General features: G+C 39.2%; 1 protein-coding gene across 3 annotated transcripts in view; it reads left to right on the forward strand.

Annotated features, from left to right (window-relative positions):
• The window catches only part of EFR3A (EFR3 homolog A), a 165,694-nt gene extending 151,086 nt beyond the window's left edge, over positions 1 to 14,608 (forward strand). For 2 of the 3 annotated variants that reach the window (XM_050940803.1, XM_050940804.1), the window contains 5 exons: positions 2,715 to 2,803; positions 7,144 to 7,192; positions 8,798 to 8,901; positions 10,840 to 10,889; positions 11,733 to 14,608. In XM_050940803.1, coding sequence (XP_050796760.1) covers positions 2,715 to 2,803; positions 7,144 to 7,192; positions 8,798 to 8,901; positions 10,840 to 10,889; positions 11,733 to 11,838 — 398 coding nt within the window. In that variant the 3' untranslated portion in view covers positions 11,839 to 14,608. The remainder of the gene's footprint in view (positions 1 to 2,714; positions 2,804 to 7,143; positions 7,193 to 8,797; positions 8,902 to 10,839; positions 10,890 to 11,732) is intronic. The other variant, XM_050940805.1, reaches the window with a different exon arrangement.
• Positions 14,609 to 18,512: the final 3,904 nt, after the last annotated feature.

The raw sequence follows: 18,512 nt of genomic DNA on the forward strand, positions 1-18,512 counted from the left end.
TGCAGGCATAAATATACTGACACATGAAGAGAAGGGAGTAACCTCACAAGTGGAGAACCAGTGTTGACAAGGCCAATTCAGTCAGGATGGATGTAGTCCACTCCCAATAATTGATTAGGAGGTGTCAATTCCAGGAGAGGGAAAGTTGCTTTTGTAGTGAGCCAGCCATTCCCAGTCCCTATTCAAGCCCTAATTAATGGCGTTAAATTTGCAAATGAATTTTAGTTCAGCAGTTTCTCTTTGAAGTCTGTTTCTGAAGTTTTTTTGTTCACGTATGGCTACTTTTAAATCTGTTATAGACTGTCCAGGAAGATTGAAGTGTTCTCCTACTGGCTTTTGTGTGTTACCATTCCTGATGTCCTGATTTTGTGTCCATTTATTTTTTAAATACAGACTGTACGGTTTGGCCAGTGTGCATGGCAGAGGGACATTGCTGGCACATGATGGCATATATCACATTGGTAGATGTGCAGGTGTATCAGTCCCTGATTGTGTGGCTGATGTGGTTGGGTTCGCTGATGGTGTCACTAGAGTAGATATGGGGGCAGAATAGGCAATGAGGTTTGTTACAGGGGTTGGTTCCTGGCTTAGTGTTTCTGTAGTGTGGTGTGTGTAGTTGCTGGTGAATATTTGTTTCAGGTTGGGGGGCTGTCTGTAAGCGAGGCCTGGCCTTCCTCCCAAGGTCTGAGAGTGTGTGGGATCATTTTCCAGGATAGATTGTAGATGGTTCATGATATGCTGGAGAGGTTTTTAGCTGTGGGCTGTATGTGATGACCAGTGGTGTTCTGTTGTTTTCCTTGTTGGGTCTGTCCTGTAGTAGGTGACTTCTGGGTACCCGTCTTGCTGTTTCCTCACAGGGTATTGTGGTTTTAAGAATGCTTGATAAAGATCTTGTAGGTGTTTGTCTCTGTCTGAGGGATTGGAGCAAATTCGGTTGTATCTTAGGGCTTGGCTGTAGATGATTGATCATGTGATGTGTCCTGGATGGAAGCTGGAGGCATGTAGGTAAGTATAGCGGTCAGTAGGTTTCTGGTATAGGGTGGTATTTATGTGACCATCACTTATTTGCCCTGTAGTGTCCAGGAAGTGGATCTCTTGTGTGGACTGGTCCAGACTGACGGTGGTGGTGGTGTGGAAGTTGTTGAAATCCGGGTGGAATTCTTCAAGGATCTCCCTTCTGTGGGTCCATGTGATGATGTCATCAGTGTAGCACAAGTAGAGGAGGGGCGTTAGGGGACGAGAGTTGAAGAAGCATTCTGAGTTGGGAGGGATAGCTCGGTGGTTTGAGCATTGGCCTGCTAAACCCAGGTTTGTGATTTCAATCCTTGAGGGGGCCATTTAGGGATCTGGGGCAATAAATCTGTCTGAGGGTTGGTCCTGCTTTGAGCAGGGTGTTGGACTAGATGACCTCCTGAAGTCCCTTCCAGCCCTGATAATCTATGATTCTATGAAGTCAGCCATAAAAATGTTGGCATACTGTGGTGTCACGTGGGTACCCATAGCAGTGCCTCTGACTTGAAGGTATAAGTTGTCCCCAGATCTGAAATGGTTGTGGGTGAGGACAAAGTCACAAAGCTCAGCCACCAGGTGTGCCATGGCCCCTTCAGGGATACTGTTCTTGATAGTCCATCCTCATGTGGAATATTAGTATAAAGAGCTTCTACATCCATAGTGGCCCAGATGATGTTTTCAGGAAGATCACCAATGCTTAAGGGTATGGAACAACTTCCATCTGATAAAATATTAAAAAGACTAGGACTGTTCATCTTAGAAAAGAGATAACTAAGGGGGGATATGATAGAGGTCTATTAAAATCATGAATGGTGTGGAGAAAGTGAGTATGGATGTGTTATTTACCCCTTCATGTAACACAAGCACCAGGGGTCTCCCAATGAAATTAATAGGCTGCAGTTTTAAAGGAAACATAAAGAAATACTTCTTCATGCAACACACCGTCAAAATGTGGAACTCGTTGTCCGGGGATGTTGTCAAGGCCAAAAGTATAACTGGGTTCCAAAAATTAGATAAACTCATGCAGAATAGGTCCATCAATGGCTACTAGCCGAGATGGTCAATGATGCAGCCCAATGCTCTTGGGGTATCTAAGCCTCTAATTCCCAGAAGCTGGGACTGGACAATAGGGGATGGATCACTCTGTTATTGCCCTGTTCTATTCATTCCCTCTGAGGCATCTGGCATTGGCCACTGTTAGAAAACCGGATACTGGGCTAAATGGACCTTTGGCCTGACCCAGTATAGCCATTCTTACAAGCTTATGTTCATCAGATCAGTGGCAGCAGGGGAAGAAATATATCTCCTCCCACACTGTTCCTTTCTGCAGAGAGCCATCTGAATCATCTGTGGAAGAGCTCTTTTGTGTTTCAAAACATCTCTAAACTAAGGCCTAAAAACATGAATTTTAAATTACAAACAACTCTTCAGAATTCAACTTTTGTGGTCTAGAAGTATAGAATGTATGTGATGGTATTACATGGCTGTTATAGTTTTTAACTTGTGTGACACTTGAAAGAATTTTAAAATCACTAATACAGAAGGCAACTTTCTCATACTTTTTACAAATATCCTATTGATAAAATAGATTAACTTGGCTGTAGAGGCAGGGAAAAACAAATCCACAGCTGTGTGAGGAAACATGAATTTACTTTCTTTTAATATCACGGATACAAAAAATGAAAATTGTTATTTTTGTCTAGATGAAGATAGACTCTCCAGAAGGAAGAGCATTGTGGACACTGTATCTATTCAGGTGGATATTCTGCCTGGCAACAACACAGAGGATAAGGTATGTGGAAAAACAAGGTATCCTAGGAGGTATTTCTTGCATAAAGAGAGAACCTACAGAATGAAACTTTTCTGGAGAAACTCTCGCAAAATCTTTTGTCTTGCATGTCTTATTTTGTAACTCTTCAGAAATAAAGATTTTTATTACCTAGTTTATTGAAGCTGAAGTACATTACAATATTTGAGTTATTTTTGACCATTAATATAGGCTACTGTTTCAATGAAATGTCTAGGTAGTTACCTTTCAGCCAGTATAACATATTGAGGGAACACTAATTATATGCTAAATTTCTGTGTAATACATTGAGACATTACATCTTTAACTGAGCAAAATTCAGGCAACTCCAAATATGTAACTTGATGCCACTACTTACTCATGGAACTGACCACAGGAAGAGAGAAATTCCACACATTGTATATCGTAAATAAATCTTATATCTTGTCCTTTCTATTTTCAGGAATGTATAATAAACTGTATTTTAAGGCAGAGGAAAGAATTGATAGAATCAAACAAAAGATACAGACATAAGGTACAGAGATTGAGACTACTTATCTTGCAGGAAGGCTACAATATGACTAACTGTTGGGACAAATCGTAGACTTCTTAACTGAAGTGTTCTGAAAAGATATTCCACTTTCCAGTGATCGCAGAAATTTACCCCCACACCCTCCAAAAAAAGAAAGTGTGCTAAGCATAAAATAAGCTGTTTCTGTTGCACATTTCCTGACACATGCTAGAAGTAACACAAAGGTGAAAAATAATTAATTCCCAATTTTCTATGAGTGCTAAAGAGAAGCAGCATTTACACCCTCACTAGAGCAGGGGTGTAAATACTGATGTCCTACCTCAATTCTTATTAACTTTTGTGTGTGTAATTCTAAATGTGTTGAAAGAACATTATGGTCTCAAGCTCAGTAGTTAAGAAATACAAGAACTAAGGGTGACTGCGCAGCCTTAATTCCTTCCCCTGTGCCCCCACGCATATGCATTATGATAGTCTTTAATTATCTTATCACAGGACTTTTCACAGTTTTTCACAGGACTCCTGCCTCATTCAGTGCACAGGAGGGATGTTGCTTATTGAAAGAATAGTATTCTGTCTCATCCTCATTGAAATTGTGACTGCCCATGTCTTTTTTACTTCACACTATTCAAAGCCTGCTCTGAATACAGAATTTTAATTTCATCGTGGGCTTTTGTATGGGGTTCTCAGCATAGTGTCTAAGTACTTCACAAATATTAACTATTTTTCACACACCGCTATGTGATGGGGAACTGAGGCACAGAAAGTAATGTTACCGAAATATCGGGTCTGCCTAGCTGAGAGCCAATAACAGCCTGACAGGGATAAGGAAAAAATGCTTTATTCTGCAGAAGAAAGGAGAGCCTTGTACCTTGGTACAAAAAACTCTGGTCCATACAAATTTCGCAAGCCTTTTATACACTTTTAGACAAAGTTAACACTTGATTAGTAGGTGTCAAACCCCGCACTTTGTTATCTGGTTAGTAAATACTGGTTTGAGGCAAGTTTTCTCTGCTTTGAGGCACAAGAGAAAAGAGAGTTCAAAACTTCAGGGTACTGTGTACGTGAGGTTTCTGCTTCCCCCTAATGGCCAAACCGTTAGTTGTTAGGAGGGTTACCAGTAACTTTCACAGTAAGGTCAAAAGTGTGCACTAATTTTAGGTGTGCAACTTGGGATGGTTAGAGCCCTTCGCTCAATGTCCCATTCTCTTTGCCTTGCTGGTCTTAGTGCCCACACCACCTCCATCCTGTCCCTAAACTGGTTCACAGTCTCAGCCTTCCCTCTTCTCCACCCAGCTCCCAGTTTTCTGGCATAGTCGGTCCCTAGGGCCTGACTTCCCTTGTTCCGAGCCCCAGTCTTTCCTTACCACACCACGTTCTTTTTTCCAGTCTGCTCCTTCCTCTGTATTTCACCACATTCCTTCTCCGAATTCTAGGTCAGGCTTTTGTGTCCTATCTATTTGAGTCAGTTTCCTCCTTCACGTTGCCTGGGTGGCAGTAGGGAGAGTATTGAGAGCATAGAACAGAATCTCCTTCTCTGTTCAGGTGCCCAGTTCCATAGCCACCCATAGCAGCCGAGAACAGCAATTGTAGGGAAAGTCCTGCTCAGCCCTGCAGTGGAACATGCTCAGTTCAGGCAAAAAAATGTAAAAAGAATTTAGCTGTCAGTGCTAACAAGTCCCAACTGAGCATGTGAAAACTGCAGTTTTTCACAGGCTTATAACTTGGCAGGGTTGTTTTGTTTTTGTTTTTTTTTCTCCAGCAGCAAAAAGCACATACTAACACACAGGCCACCCTGTGGCAAATTTCAAGTCCGTGTTAAAAAAGCCTGAAGGTGCTAGGTAAAATGTATTTTTCCTTACTCTTATTCCCAGAAGCTGTTGAATTCTTTTTGTTGGAATTTACTTAAATTAATAAATAAATCAACCTGAGGTATTTCAGCACAAATAGTTAATTTTGTAAACGTATAGGCAACTGAAAAATGTGTCTTAATAATGAAGTGTCAGGTAACCATAAATATGGCTGGAACTACCAGCTCTGTCTATAATAAAATAGGTGGCTCACTAAACATTAATATAATGCAGAAGACAAAAGATTTGTAGTCACACAGCGAGTCACTGTGATGGTGAAGAAATATAAGGCTACTTTATATATTCACAGTAATCTTTCTCTTAAATAAAGACTCTGTTAGGCTAAAAACGTTAAAAGGTATTTAGGTGTTGCACTCAATGTTGCAATGTTGTCAGACACATAGAAAAACATAAACTGTTGAGCAATAATTAACATGGTTTCTGTAAAGGGAAATCGTGTCTTACTAATCTATTAGAGTTCTTTGAAGGGGTCAACAAACATGTGGATGGGGGATCTAGTGGACATAGTGTACTTAGATTTCCGGAAAGCCTTTGACAAGGTCCCTTACCAAAGGCTGTTACGTAAATTACGCTGTCATGGGATAAAAGGGAAGGTCCTTTCATGGATTGAGAACTGGTTAAAAGACAGGAAACAAAGGGTAGGAATTAATGGTAAATTCTCAGAATGGAAAGGGGTAACTAGTGGTGTTCCCCAAGGGTCAGTCCTCAGACCAATCCTATTCAATTTATTCATAAATGATCTGGAGAAAGGGGTAAACAGTGAGATGGCAAAGTTTGCAGATGATACTAAACTGCTCAAGATAGTTAAGACCAAAGCAAACTGTGAAGAACTTCAAAAAGATCTCACACAACTAAGTGATTGGGCAACAAAATGGCAAATGAAATTTAATGTGGATAAATGTAAAGTAGTGCACATTGGAAAAAATAACCAACTATACATACAATCTGATGGGGGCTAATTTAGCTACAACGAGTCAGGAAAAAGATCTTGAAGTCATTGTGGACAGTTCTCTGAAGATGTCCACGCAGTGTGTAGAGGCGGTCAAAAAAGCAAACGGGATGTTAGGAATCATTAAAAAGGGGATAGAGAATAAGACTGAGAATATTTTTTTTGCCCTTATATAAATCCATGGTATGCCCACATCTCAGATACTGTGTACAGATATGGTCTCCTCACCTCAAAAAAGATATACTGGCACTAGAAAAGGTTCAGAAAAGAACAACTAAAATGATTAAGGGTTTGGAGAGGGTCCCATATGAGGAAAGATTAAAGAGGCTAGGCCTCTTCAGCTTGGAAAAGGGGAGACTAAGGGGGGAATATGATAGAGGTATATAAAATCATGAGTGATATTGAGAAAGTGGATAAGGAAAAGTTATTTACTTAGTCCCATAATATAAGAACTAGGGGTCACCAAATGAAATTAATAGGCAGCAGGTTTAAAACAAATAAAAGGAAGAAGTTCTTCATGCAGTGCACAGTCGACTTGTGGAACTCCTTACCTGAGGAGGTTGTAAAGGCTAGGACTATAACAGTGTTTAAAAGAGAACTGGATAAATTCATGGTGGTGAAGGATGGGTAAGGAATGGTGTCCCTAGCCTCTGTTTGTCAGAGGATGGAGATGGATGGCAGGAGAGAGATCACTTGATCATTGCCTTTTAGGTTCACTCCCTCTGGGGCACCTGGCATTGGCCACTGTCAGTAGACAGATACTGAGCTAGATGGACCTTGGTCTGACCTGGTGTGGCCATTCTTATGTTCTTATGTTAATGTCCAACTGATTGAGGAGCCTAAATCTCATTTTTCAGAAGAGATTTAGGCACTTAGGTGCCCATTGGGAATTTGGTTCCTAAATCCCTTTTGAAATTATAGTTGAGTGTAGACAAATTACTTATTCTTCAGCAGTTTGTGTTGTTTCACTGAATTAAAAATCACTTATTTCCTTTAGGTCAATAATACTGAAGAAATCACCTTTGAAGCTTTGAAGAAAGCAATTGGTGAGATTTATTGCAATACTACATTTACACTTTTCCAGTACATGAAATATTTGCCAGAAAAAAACTTGCTAACATAGCATACTTAAAATACTATATTCGTTTTTCATCATATAGCAGATTGATTTGAAACCACACACCCCTTAATGATCTTCAGCATTTCTTAGAGAACTCTTCTCTTTACCTACAGCGGGTGTGACTTACTGAAAAGCTGGTAAATACATTCTTATTTTTAACAGTTTCTGGAACTTTCCCTTTACAAGTCAAGGCTTGAAAAACACTTAAGCAATTCACACATAGTTTTGTCCTTAGTCTGTGTGAATTTCAGTTAAGTAAATATCTGTAAAGCACCTTTAATATACAGACAAATGGTCAAGTCCTCAAAGGGAGTTCTCTGAGTATAGTGCGTGAAATTAGCATTATGGGCTTCAGAGGAGTTCCGTTGTCAGATATGCTGCAGTTATGATTAAAAAGGGGGTTTTCCAACTGCCAACCCAGCAAACTTAACCTAGGATCTGAAAATGCAGCTGAGTTCTTCCTTCTAACATCTCACCATCAGTAATAAAGATTATGCAAGTCAAACTATGCCCATGCACATATCAAAGTATAACTTGGAACATACTTACAAGACAACAGAGTGTTACTGAGTTTATAACTTGGTGGGCAAACTCTTTACTGCTGGTTATGCATGAAAATAAAGGAGTCCAAGTTGACTCCGGTCTCAGGTTAAATTTGTTAGGCTGACTATTTAAAAAAAAAAAAGTGAATAGTATATGGAATTGATTGGTCTTGTGTACACTTGAAAAACTGGGGATCAGTACTAATTCAAGTATATTGAAAAAAACAAGCTGCACGAAGTCTTAGCACCTGTTTTCAGCCTATTGTCCCCAAGTGTAAGGGCAAGAAGATAGCAAAAGATGGATAACGGATTGCATAGTTTAATATTATAAACCCAAGAATGTGGCCACTGGATGAAGTTTGGACCACATTCCACTGCATCTGTGGTGACCTCCTGTGCCCAAACAATAACTTTTTCTCTCAAGTCCCACAGGCAAGGTAATCTCAGAAATACATTTTCACAGAGTGAACCCTGGGCATTCCAGTTCGTAGTGAACGGGGCAGGAGACGGGTTTTGTTTAGACTTTTCTTGGCCATTGCTGAAATGGGGGCAGGTGGTATTTCAGCTGGCAATAGGCACACAATCTTTCTCCCTTTCATTGCAAATATTGTGCTTCAATAATTGGCCTAATAACAATAACTTACTGGGCAAATCCTGCAGTCCCATCAGGCAAAACTCCTACTGATGGACTCAGTGGGAACTGAGTTGGGACCTCAGGATATGATCTTGTGTTCACTTTTTTTCACTGATTCTCAAGTACCATGTTCCATTATTACAGGGAATTTGACTAACTAGAACTTTATTCAATAAGTCTGCCTAAGCTGTGACTACTTTTTACTATTCATTTAAAAGATTCTAGTCTTATGTCTTCATTTTAAGTAGTAGTAATAAAAAATGAAGACATACAAACTTTTTAATGTATTGTCATTTCACTTATTGTAGGAAGTCTATGTAAGCATAAATTAGAACTGTCTTCATTTTTTTAAAAGATAATACTGGACTTGAAGAGCAGGAAAAAGAAAAGAGGCGTCTTGTGATTGAAAAGTTCCAAAAAGCACCTTTTGAAGAAATTGCAGCACAGTGTGAAACAAAAGTGAGTTCTTGGTACATTTTATATAGTTTCAAAGGCTTTCATACAAGTGGTGATGGAGACACGAGGATAAAGGGTGGTTCATGATAGTGTTCACTGTTAAAAGAAAACACTTGTTGCCTTTTTGCCTTCGTCTGTGCTCTGAATTTTTAATCTGTGTAGGAAATCAAAATTACTTATACCCTGAGCGGTTGGGTCCCCTACATCTCACAGAGCTATTAATATTGCTATTTATTATTTGTATTGCTTTAGTGACTAGGGACCCTAGTTATAGAGCAGGACCCTAGTAATAGACCAGGACCTACAACCACTGCAGCAATTAAATCAGCTGTTAGTATTCACACTGCCTTCCTTCTGCTGATGGTGCATTTCCTCACCAAGAGTACTTGCACCCACTGAAGTGGGGCATTGTGTGGGTACTGACAGCCTCATGGGGCTCACAGCTGGAGCTCCTTGCCCCAAGGCTAACAGCCCCAGCTGTGAGCTGTGCAGGGCTCAGTTTCACAGCAGAAAGTCTACCAGCAGACTGACATTCTTGTCAGTTTTTTGGCTGCTATGATTTCACATTTCCTCTCCTGCTCCACCTGTCAGCCTTGCACAGGGCTCACAGCTGGAGCCTCCTGCCCCAAGGATGACAGAGGGAGCTGGAGATGAAATGTGAAATAATAGCAGCTATGAAACTTACAAGCCTGTCGGTTTCAGAGCTGGTAGGCTCTCTGCAGCAAAATTAAGCCCTACACCAGGCTGACAGCTCTGGCTGTCAGCCCCTGAGCAGGTTGGGGATGAGGTGGGAAGATGGGTTGGGCTATAAGCACTGGGGTCAGGGACTCTAGCTGTCAGCCCTGTGCAGCCATCAGTGCCCCACACTCCAGCTATATTGACCTAAGCGCTACATCTCTCGCGGAGGTGGAGTTAAGTCAATGTAGTGGGTGACTTGCATGGAGTGGAGCACTGGACGTCAGCTGCCTTCCGTCAACCTAACTCTAGTGTAGACCAGACCTTTGTCCTCCACCCCCCCGCATACTAAACACACTTTTACCTTTGCTGCCTTTGTGACTGGGTTCAGAGCCATGATTATTTCCCTCTGGAATTACAAGTAAATGTCACTTTTGGATCACGCCAACATGCAGGGCCGGTGCAACCATTTAGGCAAACTAGGCGGCCGCCTAGGCACCTAGTGATTGAGAGCGCCTAAAAGTCCCCTCAGGCGAGGAGGTGGAGTGGAGGTGAGCTGGGTGGGGGGGCACGCGGGGAGGGCTGCCCGCAGTAACGGGGGGAGGAGAGGGAGGCGCACAGGGGAACAGCTCCCCGCCCCAGCATGCCTCCACTCTGCCTCCTCCACTGAGCACACAGCCTCCACTCTAAGTCTCCTCCAATTGGCGCCACATGCCTGGGCAGGGAGGAGAATTAGAGCGGCGCCGGCATGCTCAGTGGAGGAGGCGGAGCCGAGGTGAGCTGGAGGGGGGAAAACCCAGGCAGGGTTAGCTGTCGTGGGGGGATGGGGTGGAGGGGGGTTAGCTGTCGTGGTGGTGGGGGTAGCTGCTGCGGGGGGGGGGCTCCCGGGTAGGGGGCTGAGTTAGCAGCCGTGAGGGGGTCGGGGTTAGCTGGGTGGTGGGTACAAGGTTGAAGTTTCGCCCAGGGTGCGAAACATCCTTGCACCAGCCCTGCCAACAGGCTTTAACTCATTGGAAGGGTCTTTTTTTTTTTTTTTCCCCCTTCTCATCTTTTAAGAAATAAAAATCTACTTCAGTGTTGTTACTAAACACCCAGTTGCTGTTCTTTTGCCTTCACACAACTAAGTCCTTGCTGCAACAGGGAAGCAAAACTCTGAAATTCAGAGTATATTCCACTAAACCAGTCCAGGCTTCTTATTCATAATCATTCTGTGCACAGTGGTTTTACAGGATATCATTAAAATATTACATTTTTTTCTCTTTGTAGGCGAACTTTCTTCATGATAGACTTGCACAGATATTGGAGCTCACCATTCGGTAAGGTTTTATGCACAAAAGGGAATTAATTAAATGTAGGGGTAGTTGTCAGAAAATTCTGTGCTACTTTAAGATGCTAGTCTCGTACTTTATTGAAATAGCCTCATTTACAAAGCATTTGATTTTGTTACTGTTCTGATTTTTTTTAAGAGAAAAATATCCTGTGTCAAGATTAGCCAATTAGCCCATCAAATATTTTGTTTTACAAAGGTCAACCCCTGTTTTCTATCCAAACCATATAATTAAAGGTATTGCTGTTAAGGATAAAACTTGGTTTTTTCCATTAAAATTATTGAAGGTCTTCCACGAGGATTGTATCCATTAATTAGGGTTTAATTGGGTCCCTGAGGAAGTTCCTCCCATATAGCTGTGGAACGAATTGGGCGTAAGTTTGAAAAGTATTTGCTGAAATATGTGAAAATATATATTGGCAACACAGCGCTGGAGTATTTTTATATATATTTTTTATATTTGTATTTTATATATATATTTGTCATACTTACAAAATGTTGAATTTTCCCTTTATTGCATGTGCTCTAGGAATTAGCTAGCAATCTATGTATTGTGAAGTGCCATGCACATCTATTCTGCATTTGAAGTATCTTGATAGTTATGTTGACATCAACGAAACTGGTGATTCAGGCAAAGATACAAATAAAAATCAGCCATTATTATTTGGCTTCATTAGAAATGTAGGAAAAGGATACAGTAAGGCTGGAAAGAAATTTAATATCAAATTTCCAAGCAGGTATTCTGTGAAATTAAAAATAATAACAGATTACATAAGTATATTTTTATGGAAGCTTAAATTATGTGGCTTTGTTTTTCGTCCCTTCTTTACAGTCCTCCTCCTAGCCCCTCGGGAACGATGACCATTACTGCTGGACATGCTCATTACCAATCCGTTCCAGTCTATGAGATGAAGTTTCCAGATCTTTGTGTGTATTAAGTGTCTTCTGAAGTCTGCAGGACATTATTTAGAGTAGAGTACAATAAACAGACCAAGATGAGTTTTCAAGTTCTTTGTTAATTTAGATTAAGTAAATAGTTTTTTAGAAAAATGGTGGACCTACAATATATAGGAATGATTTTTAACCAAACTCTTTTTTCTTTTAACTATTCTCTAATATTTGATGTTAGGTTTGTTATGTTACCTTATTATTTCACGTACAGTCGTTTTTCATATTTCAGTAGCTTTAAAAGTCAGAAGTAAATATTTCCTCTTCTTTTGCCAGTGTGTTCTAGTGTTTCAGAGACTTAAAAAATGAGTTTACTGAAATACAGTTTCCTAGAATTGGGGGCTATATCTGCAATGCCTGGTGGTTTCCTTCCACCCGGGTTTCCAGATTTGGGTAGAGTGCTTTTGGCACACTTACTGTTACCACATGTATCAGTGGAGCAATATTTTAGCTCCCTATACTGTTGCTGTCTAGTAGCTATTTATTCCATTATTTTGAAATACATTAAATAGGCATCCTTTTACCTGTTCAGTTTCACTAATAAATATGACTGGTCAGACGATTGTTAAATATTGTTCCTGGTGAATAATTAACATAATGTGCTTTTTAGAAATCCAGCACACATGCTTTTTCCTGCCGAAAGTTGCAATGTTCTGCTTGAGAAATGTAAATCCCTCCTCTTGGAGCTCTGACTTGTGCAATATTTTTCATGTCTTATGTGTATAGTTTACAGACTAGGCTTTTGAAAATGCAGTAGTATTTTGCTGTCTGAATTACAACAAATAAATATATATTTAGTATAGCAACAAACTGAGGGCATTTTAAATGGATAAGTACTTTAAATACTAGTTCGTTTGTGAAATTATAACACAGAAGATTATATGAAATGTTGCTCTGTGTAGTTTAGTAAAATAGGTTTGTAATAATATTTTGCAAATTGAAAGAAAACTGTCGATGAATCCTCTTGAAAGTTATACATTTAGATGTGTTTTCAAGCAAAAGCATTTTGCAATTATATCTGTATACATTTTTGTTGCATTTGACAAGTCTTCCTGTGACTATTGAAAACTGATGTGCTAACTTTCATAGGTTTAGATACCTAAGTATAAATTTCAAATAGATACACAGAACCTAACTTTTTGTTAGCTCGGTACATAAAACTGTACCATACAGTAAGTTGCTTGGCCCTTGATGATGATTGACAATGTTGTCTTCATAACCCATTGCGAAATTCTGTGCATAAAAATGAAAAGTTCTGATAGTCCAGTGCTATGAGCAGTGAGCTTTGTAGTCTAGGTCTAGCTGGATTTTTCTGAAGCAATAAATGCAATCAACTTACATTCTCAATATTTAAATATATGATTTTGAATTTAATACGTCTTTGAGTGGGTCAGGGCTGAAATAACTAGTGTAATAAACTAATAACTCTTGTTATAACTTTATTAGGAAGCTAGTCAATATGTTAACTGTCCTTGGCAATTTCCACACTTGCTGCAAAATGTAGGGCTTCTGGATTTTTAAATTTAAGTACAATGTTCCTGTAAACTATCTTTAAAGGCGTGAAATAACACATTTCCAGAGAAATTTCAGCTATTTAGACCTATGAGATGGCACATCAAGACTTTCAGGAAGCATTCACAAAACTCAGAAAGGTAACTGAGACCTTTTTTTCAGTTTGACAGTGCAATCACAGCTGTTAGTGGATGACGAAACAACCTCTTACCTACAGCATTCCGTTGTGATTGTTACTGCTGCAACGTATCATCCTGATCAGACCAGAGTCAACAGCATTAGTAGAACTCGTTGTCACCTTAGTTTTTAGTTTTCACTTTTTGTTTTTTAAGGTAAGATACTAGATTTTGACCTATATAAACAGAGTGTATTTTTTTTAATTGGATGTAAGCTAGGGACACAATGTAAAACAATCATCATCCACAGTGATGTGATTTTATAAAGTAACACTGTGCACATTTGTACAAAAAAGAAATAGAATTAAAGAGTCTAAATAAGAAGAAATAAAGAATGTACTTTCATTTGCACTCTTGTAATACGCAGACTGGTGTAAATACAGAATTTTCTCAGATTAACTTAATTCTGTTGCATGTATACTGCATGTGAAAAATTATATTCAGCATTTCATGTAGCATTCATTTGAAGTCTGTTGATGAAGCATTTGTTTCATGTAATCACAAGATAGGCTCCCACATGTCCTAAATTCAGATAAGTCTTGTTCAGGATGCTCAGATGTTAAGGAACTAAAGATCTGTAATCTTTTGGGATTTTGCCTGATACATAATTTCTTTCCTGCTGAAAATGCAGAGAGTCTGCAAGTTGAGTACTGTAGCCACTTTGGACAGATGAGAATTGAGGATTTGTGGAAGTCTGCTGCATAATATGTTGTACTCATAGCTTACTGTGAGTGATAAATTGTAGGTATTTTGAAATCAAATTCTTCAGAATGCTGTTTTTATGTATACAGTTGCTTTGAATCCCAAATTTCTTTCTGGTCTTGAAAAGAGTTGCAGAGCTTAGAATACAAAGTGTGCATACTGGGCCTGTAGTGTCTGTGACAGTTTGAATACTGTTTGAATGTTTATCACTTCATGTCCAGTTGACATTTGTATGTATTCCAGCTTGTGCTTTAAATTCTTTTAAATGTGATGTCACTTTGAGTAATTATGGTTTTTGATCGCAGTTCATTTTAAGGTAAATTAAAATTATCTTAATTCATAGGAAATAAAATTAGCCTGTTCAGAGTAAGGCTGATTTGTCTGTTTTATTGATGCCCATACATTCTGTACTGTTAATGTTGAACCAGTTTCATGAAATGTAAGAATACACTGTGCAATGTACATTTGAGCAATAAAATAAACTAAAGTTAAAATAGCTGAGTTCATTACAAATTAATTTTTAATTACACTATTAACTACTGTATGATACTTGAGGTCCTAAATATAGTACTTGCTTATTGTTGAGAAGCAGAACAAAATTTCACTTAAGACAGACAAGTATCAGAGGGGTAGCCGGGTTAGTCTGGATCTGTAAAAGCAGCAAAGAGTCCTGTGGCATCTTATAGTTATTAGCTCTTAATTACTTTGGATACCTTCATGGACCAGGACCCCATGGTGCTGAGTGCATTATCACTACCTACTGTGGGGACACCGTGCTTTTAGCCAGCCATTCCCCTTACCAGTTACAAGTAGAGTAAAAAGCTACTCTGTGGTTTGGACCTAAATAGAAATGCCTTTCGCAGATTTCTGCTTCATTTAATTGTTTATATATATCATGGAGATTCTGTTCGCTGAACTCTAACGATGATTAAATACAGTTGAAGCTCAGTTAAGATTTCATTTTATAGGCATTGATCCTGCAAGCGCATAGGCACGTGCTTAACATTACACACTAAATAATCTCAATGACTTCGGTGCGCGTACTCAGTGAGTAAAATTAAGCATGTGAGTAAATTCTTTTCAGGATTGGAGACATAATTTGTACAGGTTTAGATATAAGTAGTAATGTTAACTGACTTCGTGACTGTTAAATATTTCATGAAATATCAGAGGTGGGGAATATGTCTGCAGAAAGTATTGGCAATTTTACATTATAAGCAACACGCTTATAATGTAGTCTGTCTGACATAAGATAGGTAAGGATCATTTGAATGGAGCAGTCTATGAAGAGAAATAAAGCCGATGGAGGTATTATCGGCATGTAACTTTATCTCTGAATGAACATACTGTGTTCACTAGGAACTGGAGAGTTCTGCATCTAATATTAAATCCTAACAGTTACCAGAAATGACTTTCTTTGAAACGTTCGTTTTATCTGAGGGCTTCAGAGCAGCAGTATCAATCTATATTAGAGGATTTAGCTTGTGCTCATTTGAATTTGCTAATTGTCAGTTTCATTTCTTTCAAAGGCCGGTTTTTCCTTTCAGCTAATTAGCTGACTGACCTTTTTGTTATCACTTTTTATTTATAAATGTGAGATAGAAAACAAATGGCAGTCATTCTGCCAAAATGGCTGTTAAGATAACTTCTAAAAGTCCAGTTCTGAAACTAGTACGAATGCCTATTGTTTAGTATCAAAACTCATCCTCTGCATCAGATGAAAAGAACGGGCAGTGACATTTTGTAAATTAATTCCTTTTTTTTACTGAAGTGGATATTTAAATGGTCATTGGACCCAGCATCTTGAAGGAATGCGTGAGGTTAGTTTGGTTTTGCCCATGGATGTAATTTCTCAAGTCCCTCCGCCAAGTCACTTTGCCAACCCTCCACTGTGCCAACCTTTATACCTTTTGTGATTAAATGTTACTGCGGGTTTGTAGGCTTAGACCTTTCTATCAGTTTTCTTCACCAATCTTGTATTTTAAAAGGAGGTGTACGTACCTCACTTGATAATGAGGGCAGTGATTCCTTGCACTAAAGGGAGGATTCACAACCACATACTATCCCTCCCTTCAGTTTTTCATGTTGTTATTCCTTTGTGGGCTTTTCTTAAAAGTTCTGAGGGGAAATCTGGGTCCCATAGAATTCAATAGAAATACTCCCATTAACATCTATGAGGTCAGGATTTTCACTCTTCCCTAAACATTTGCTAGCTGCTTTCTTAATTATGAACTGTGATGGTAACTTGTACCTCCAGCAAACCAACACTAATCCTCTGCTCTGTCACTGAAGCAAGCTCACTCTCTACTGGTTTTGCTCCATGTTGCAAATCGTTGCCATAGAAATGCAGGACTGGAAGGGACCTTGTGAGGTCATCTAGTCCAGCCCCGCACACTAAGGTGTTTTTCATAGTGGTCTAATCTTGTACTGCTTTTTTAAAAAGACAGTGAGGATCATATCGACTTCTGTTTTGTGAACATTCAGATGCAGCACTGGATTTTAAGGGAATTTTGCATATTTACGTACCGTTTTCACAATACTGACTAAGGCAAAAAGACCAAATGACATGGGCAAAGTCAAACAATTTCATGATGTGGAAGAACCTTCGCAGGCCTTCTGCTTCCAGAGCCTTTGCTCTGGTTTTTGGACCACACAACTTCCTTGGACTCAACACAGAGCAAAGTTCTTATGACTAAGTTGCAGACCCTTAAAACAGGAATCTAGAAAGGAAATATTGAAACAATGGCAGAAAAATCACTATAATAAGGCTAAGATGTCGCAGTGATAAGTTAGTAACAAGTGTCTTTATTGTAAAAAATGTTAGTGGAAATTCTTAATTTGTTTCAAGAGGAGTCTCAAAAGGGGTGACATTTGAAAACATTTTGATTTTATTACATTGTCAACTGTTTCCTTCAAGTTAATTTTCTGTTTGAATCTCCATTTCACACATTTACAGCAAAATTAAATCAATAGTTGTAGTAAAGATTGTCAGTAATTTTATTGATCTAGTTATGTTAAAGCATAATATGACAGCACCACCAAAACTCTTCTGTAAATACTAAAAATGAAATATTTACTCTACTATATGGGATGAGATTATATTCAATATTTTAGGTCATAAATCAGAAAGTGTGGGACTGTTTTCATTTAACTTCCAAACTAAAAACTTGCTTAGATTTTTTGGATGATGAAGAAAATATCCCAGGCAACTTGTCTTCTATTTTCATACACAATTCAAAGTCAGAATTTAAAAAAAAAAAAAATCACTTTCATGCAAACTGGTTAAATGTGCATTGAGCCAACCGGGGAGAATTTCTTGTTCACAACTCCATGTCTGCTGTGAGTTTTAGGAGACCAAGAATTACAAAGCACGGAATGGACTAGAGGGAATGACCTGTTCTGTTCAAGACCCTGACCTTTGAAACATACACTCGTCCCTACTCATTCTGAAACATCTGACTTGTCCCATTGCCTGACATTTTATGGCCTATGCTATGCAGGAGATTGGAGGAGATTATTGTCGTCCCTTCTGGGTTTCAGATCTATTGATCCCATTGCACTAGTCAGAACTGAGATGAAGCAATGAGATTAAAATTGGTGCCAGAATATATGCCATCATCCAAAGCAATGAAGCTGCTTTTGATTTACCTGCCAGTGAGATTTGATTTTTAGGCCCACTTGGTTACAACATGCAAAGTAGATAATTTACTCCCTAGTATTAACATTTAACTGGTCACATCAAAGCTTTGAAATTAACTCCTCATTGCATGTCCTTCATTGCTTTGCTGCTGTCTAAGGAGCGATAGCCTTACCTATATAAATCAGTGTTGTCCTATTAAGCAAGTCTTCCAGAAAACTCTGCAATGCAAAGGGCTGGAACCATCCATCATCATCCATAAATCTCAGCTGCTGCAGAAAGCAGCAAAAAAGTGCTGCATGCTCTAGATTTGCTATAGGTCCCAGCTCAATTTTCCAGTGATTCTGGGAATAAGGATTTTTAATTTTCTCCCGCCCCCTCCTCAAAAGTCTCATTACAGTTCGTAATGATGTGTTTTGTTTTATATTCTAAAAGGAGGACAAGGGACAGGAAAGAGGTGGATTTGCTGCTGTAGTTTGACAGTTTATCTCCACTGAGTCCATGCAGATGGCATAATGGGAGCATGACAGTGGGCCATAGGAAGGGAAAATGTAGTTTAATTTGAGAACTGTATTACATTAGTCTTGTTGGTATCATGCCATATTCCTGGAAGCTAAAGTTTGTTTCTCCAAAGAAC

The sequence above is a fragment of the Gopherus flavomarginatus genome, chromosome 2 (genome assembly GCF_025201925.1).
Source record: "Gopherus flavomarginatus isolate rGopFla2 chromosome 2, rGopFla2.mat.asm, whole genome shotgun sequence".
Taxonomy (NCBI): domain Eukaryota; kingdom Metazoa; phylum Chordata; order Testudines; family Testudinidae; genus Gopherus; species Gopherus flavomarginatus.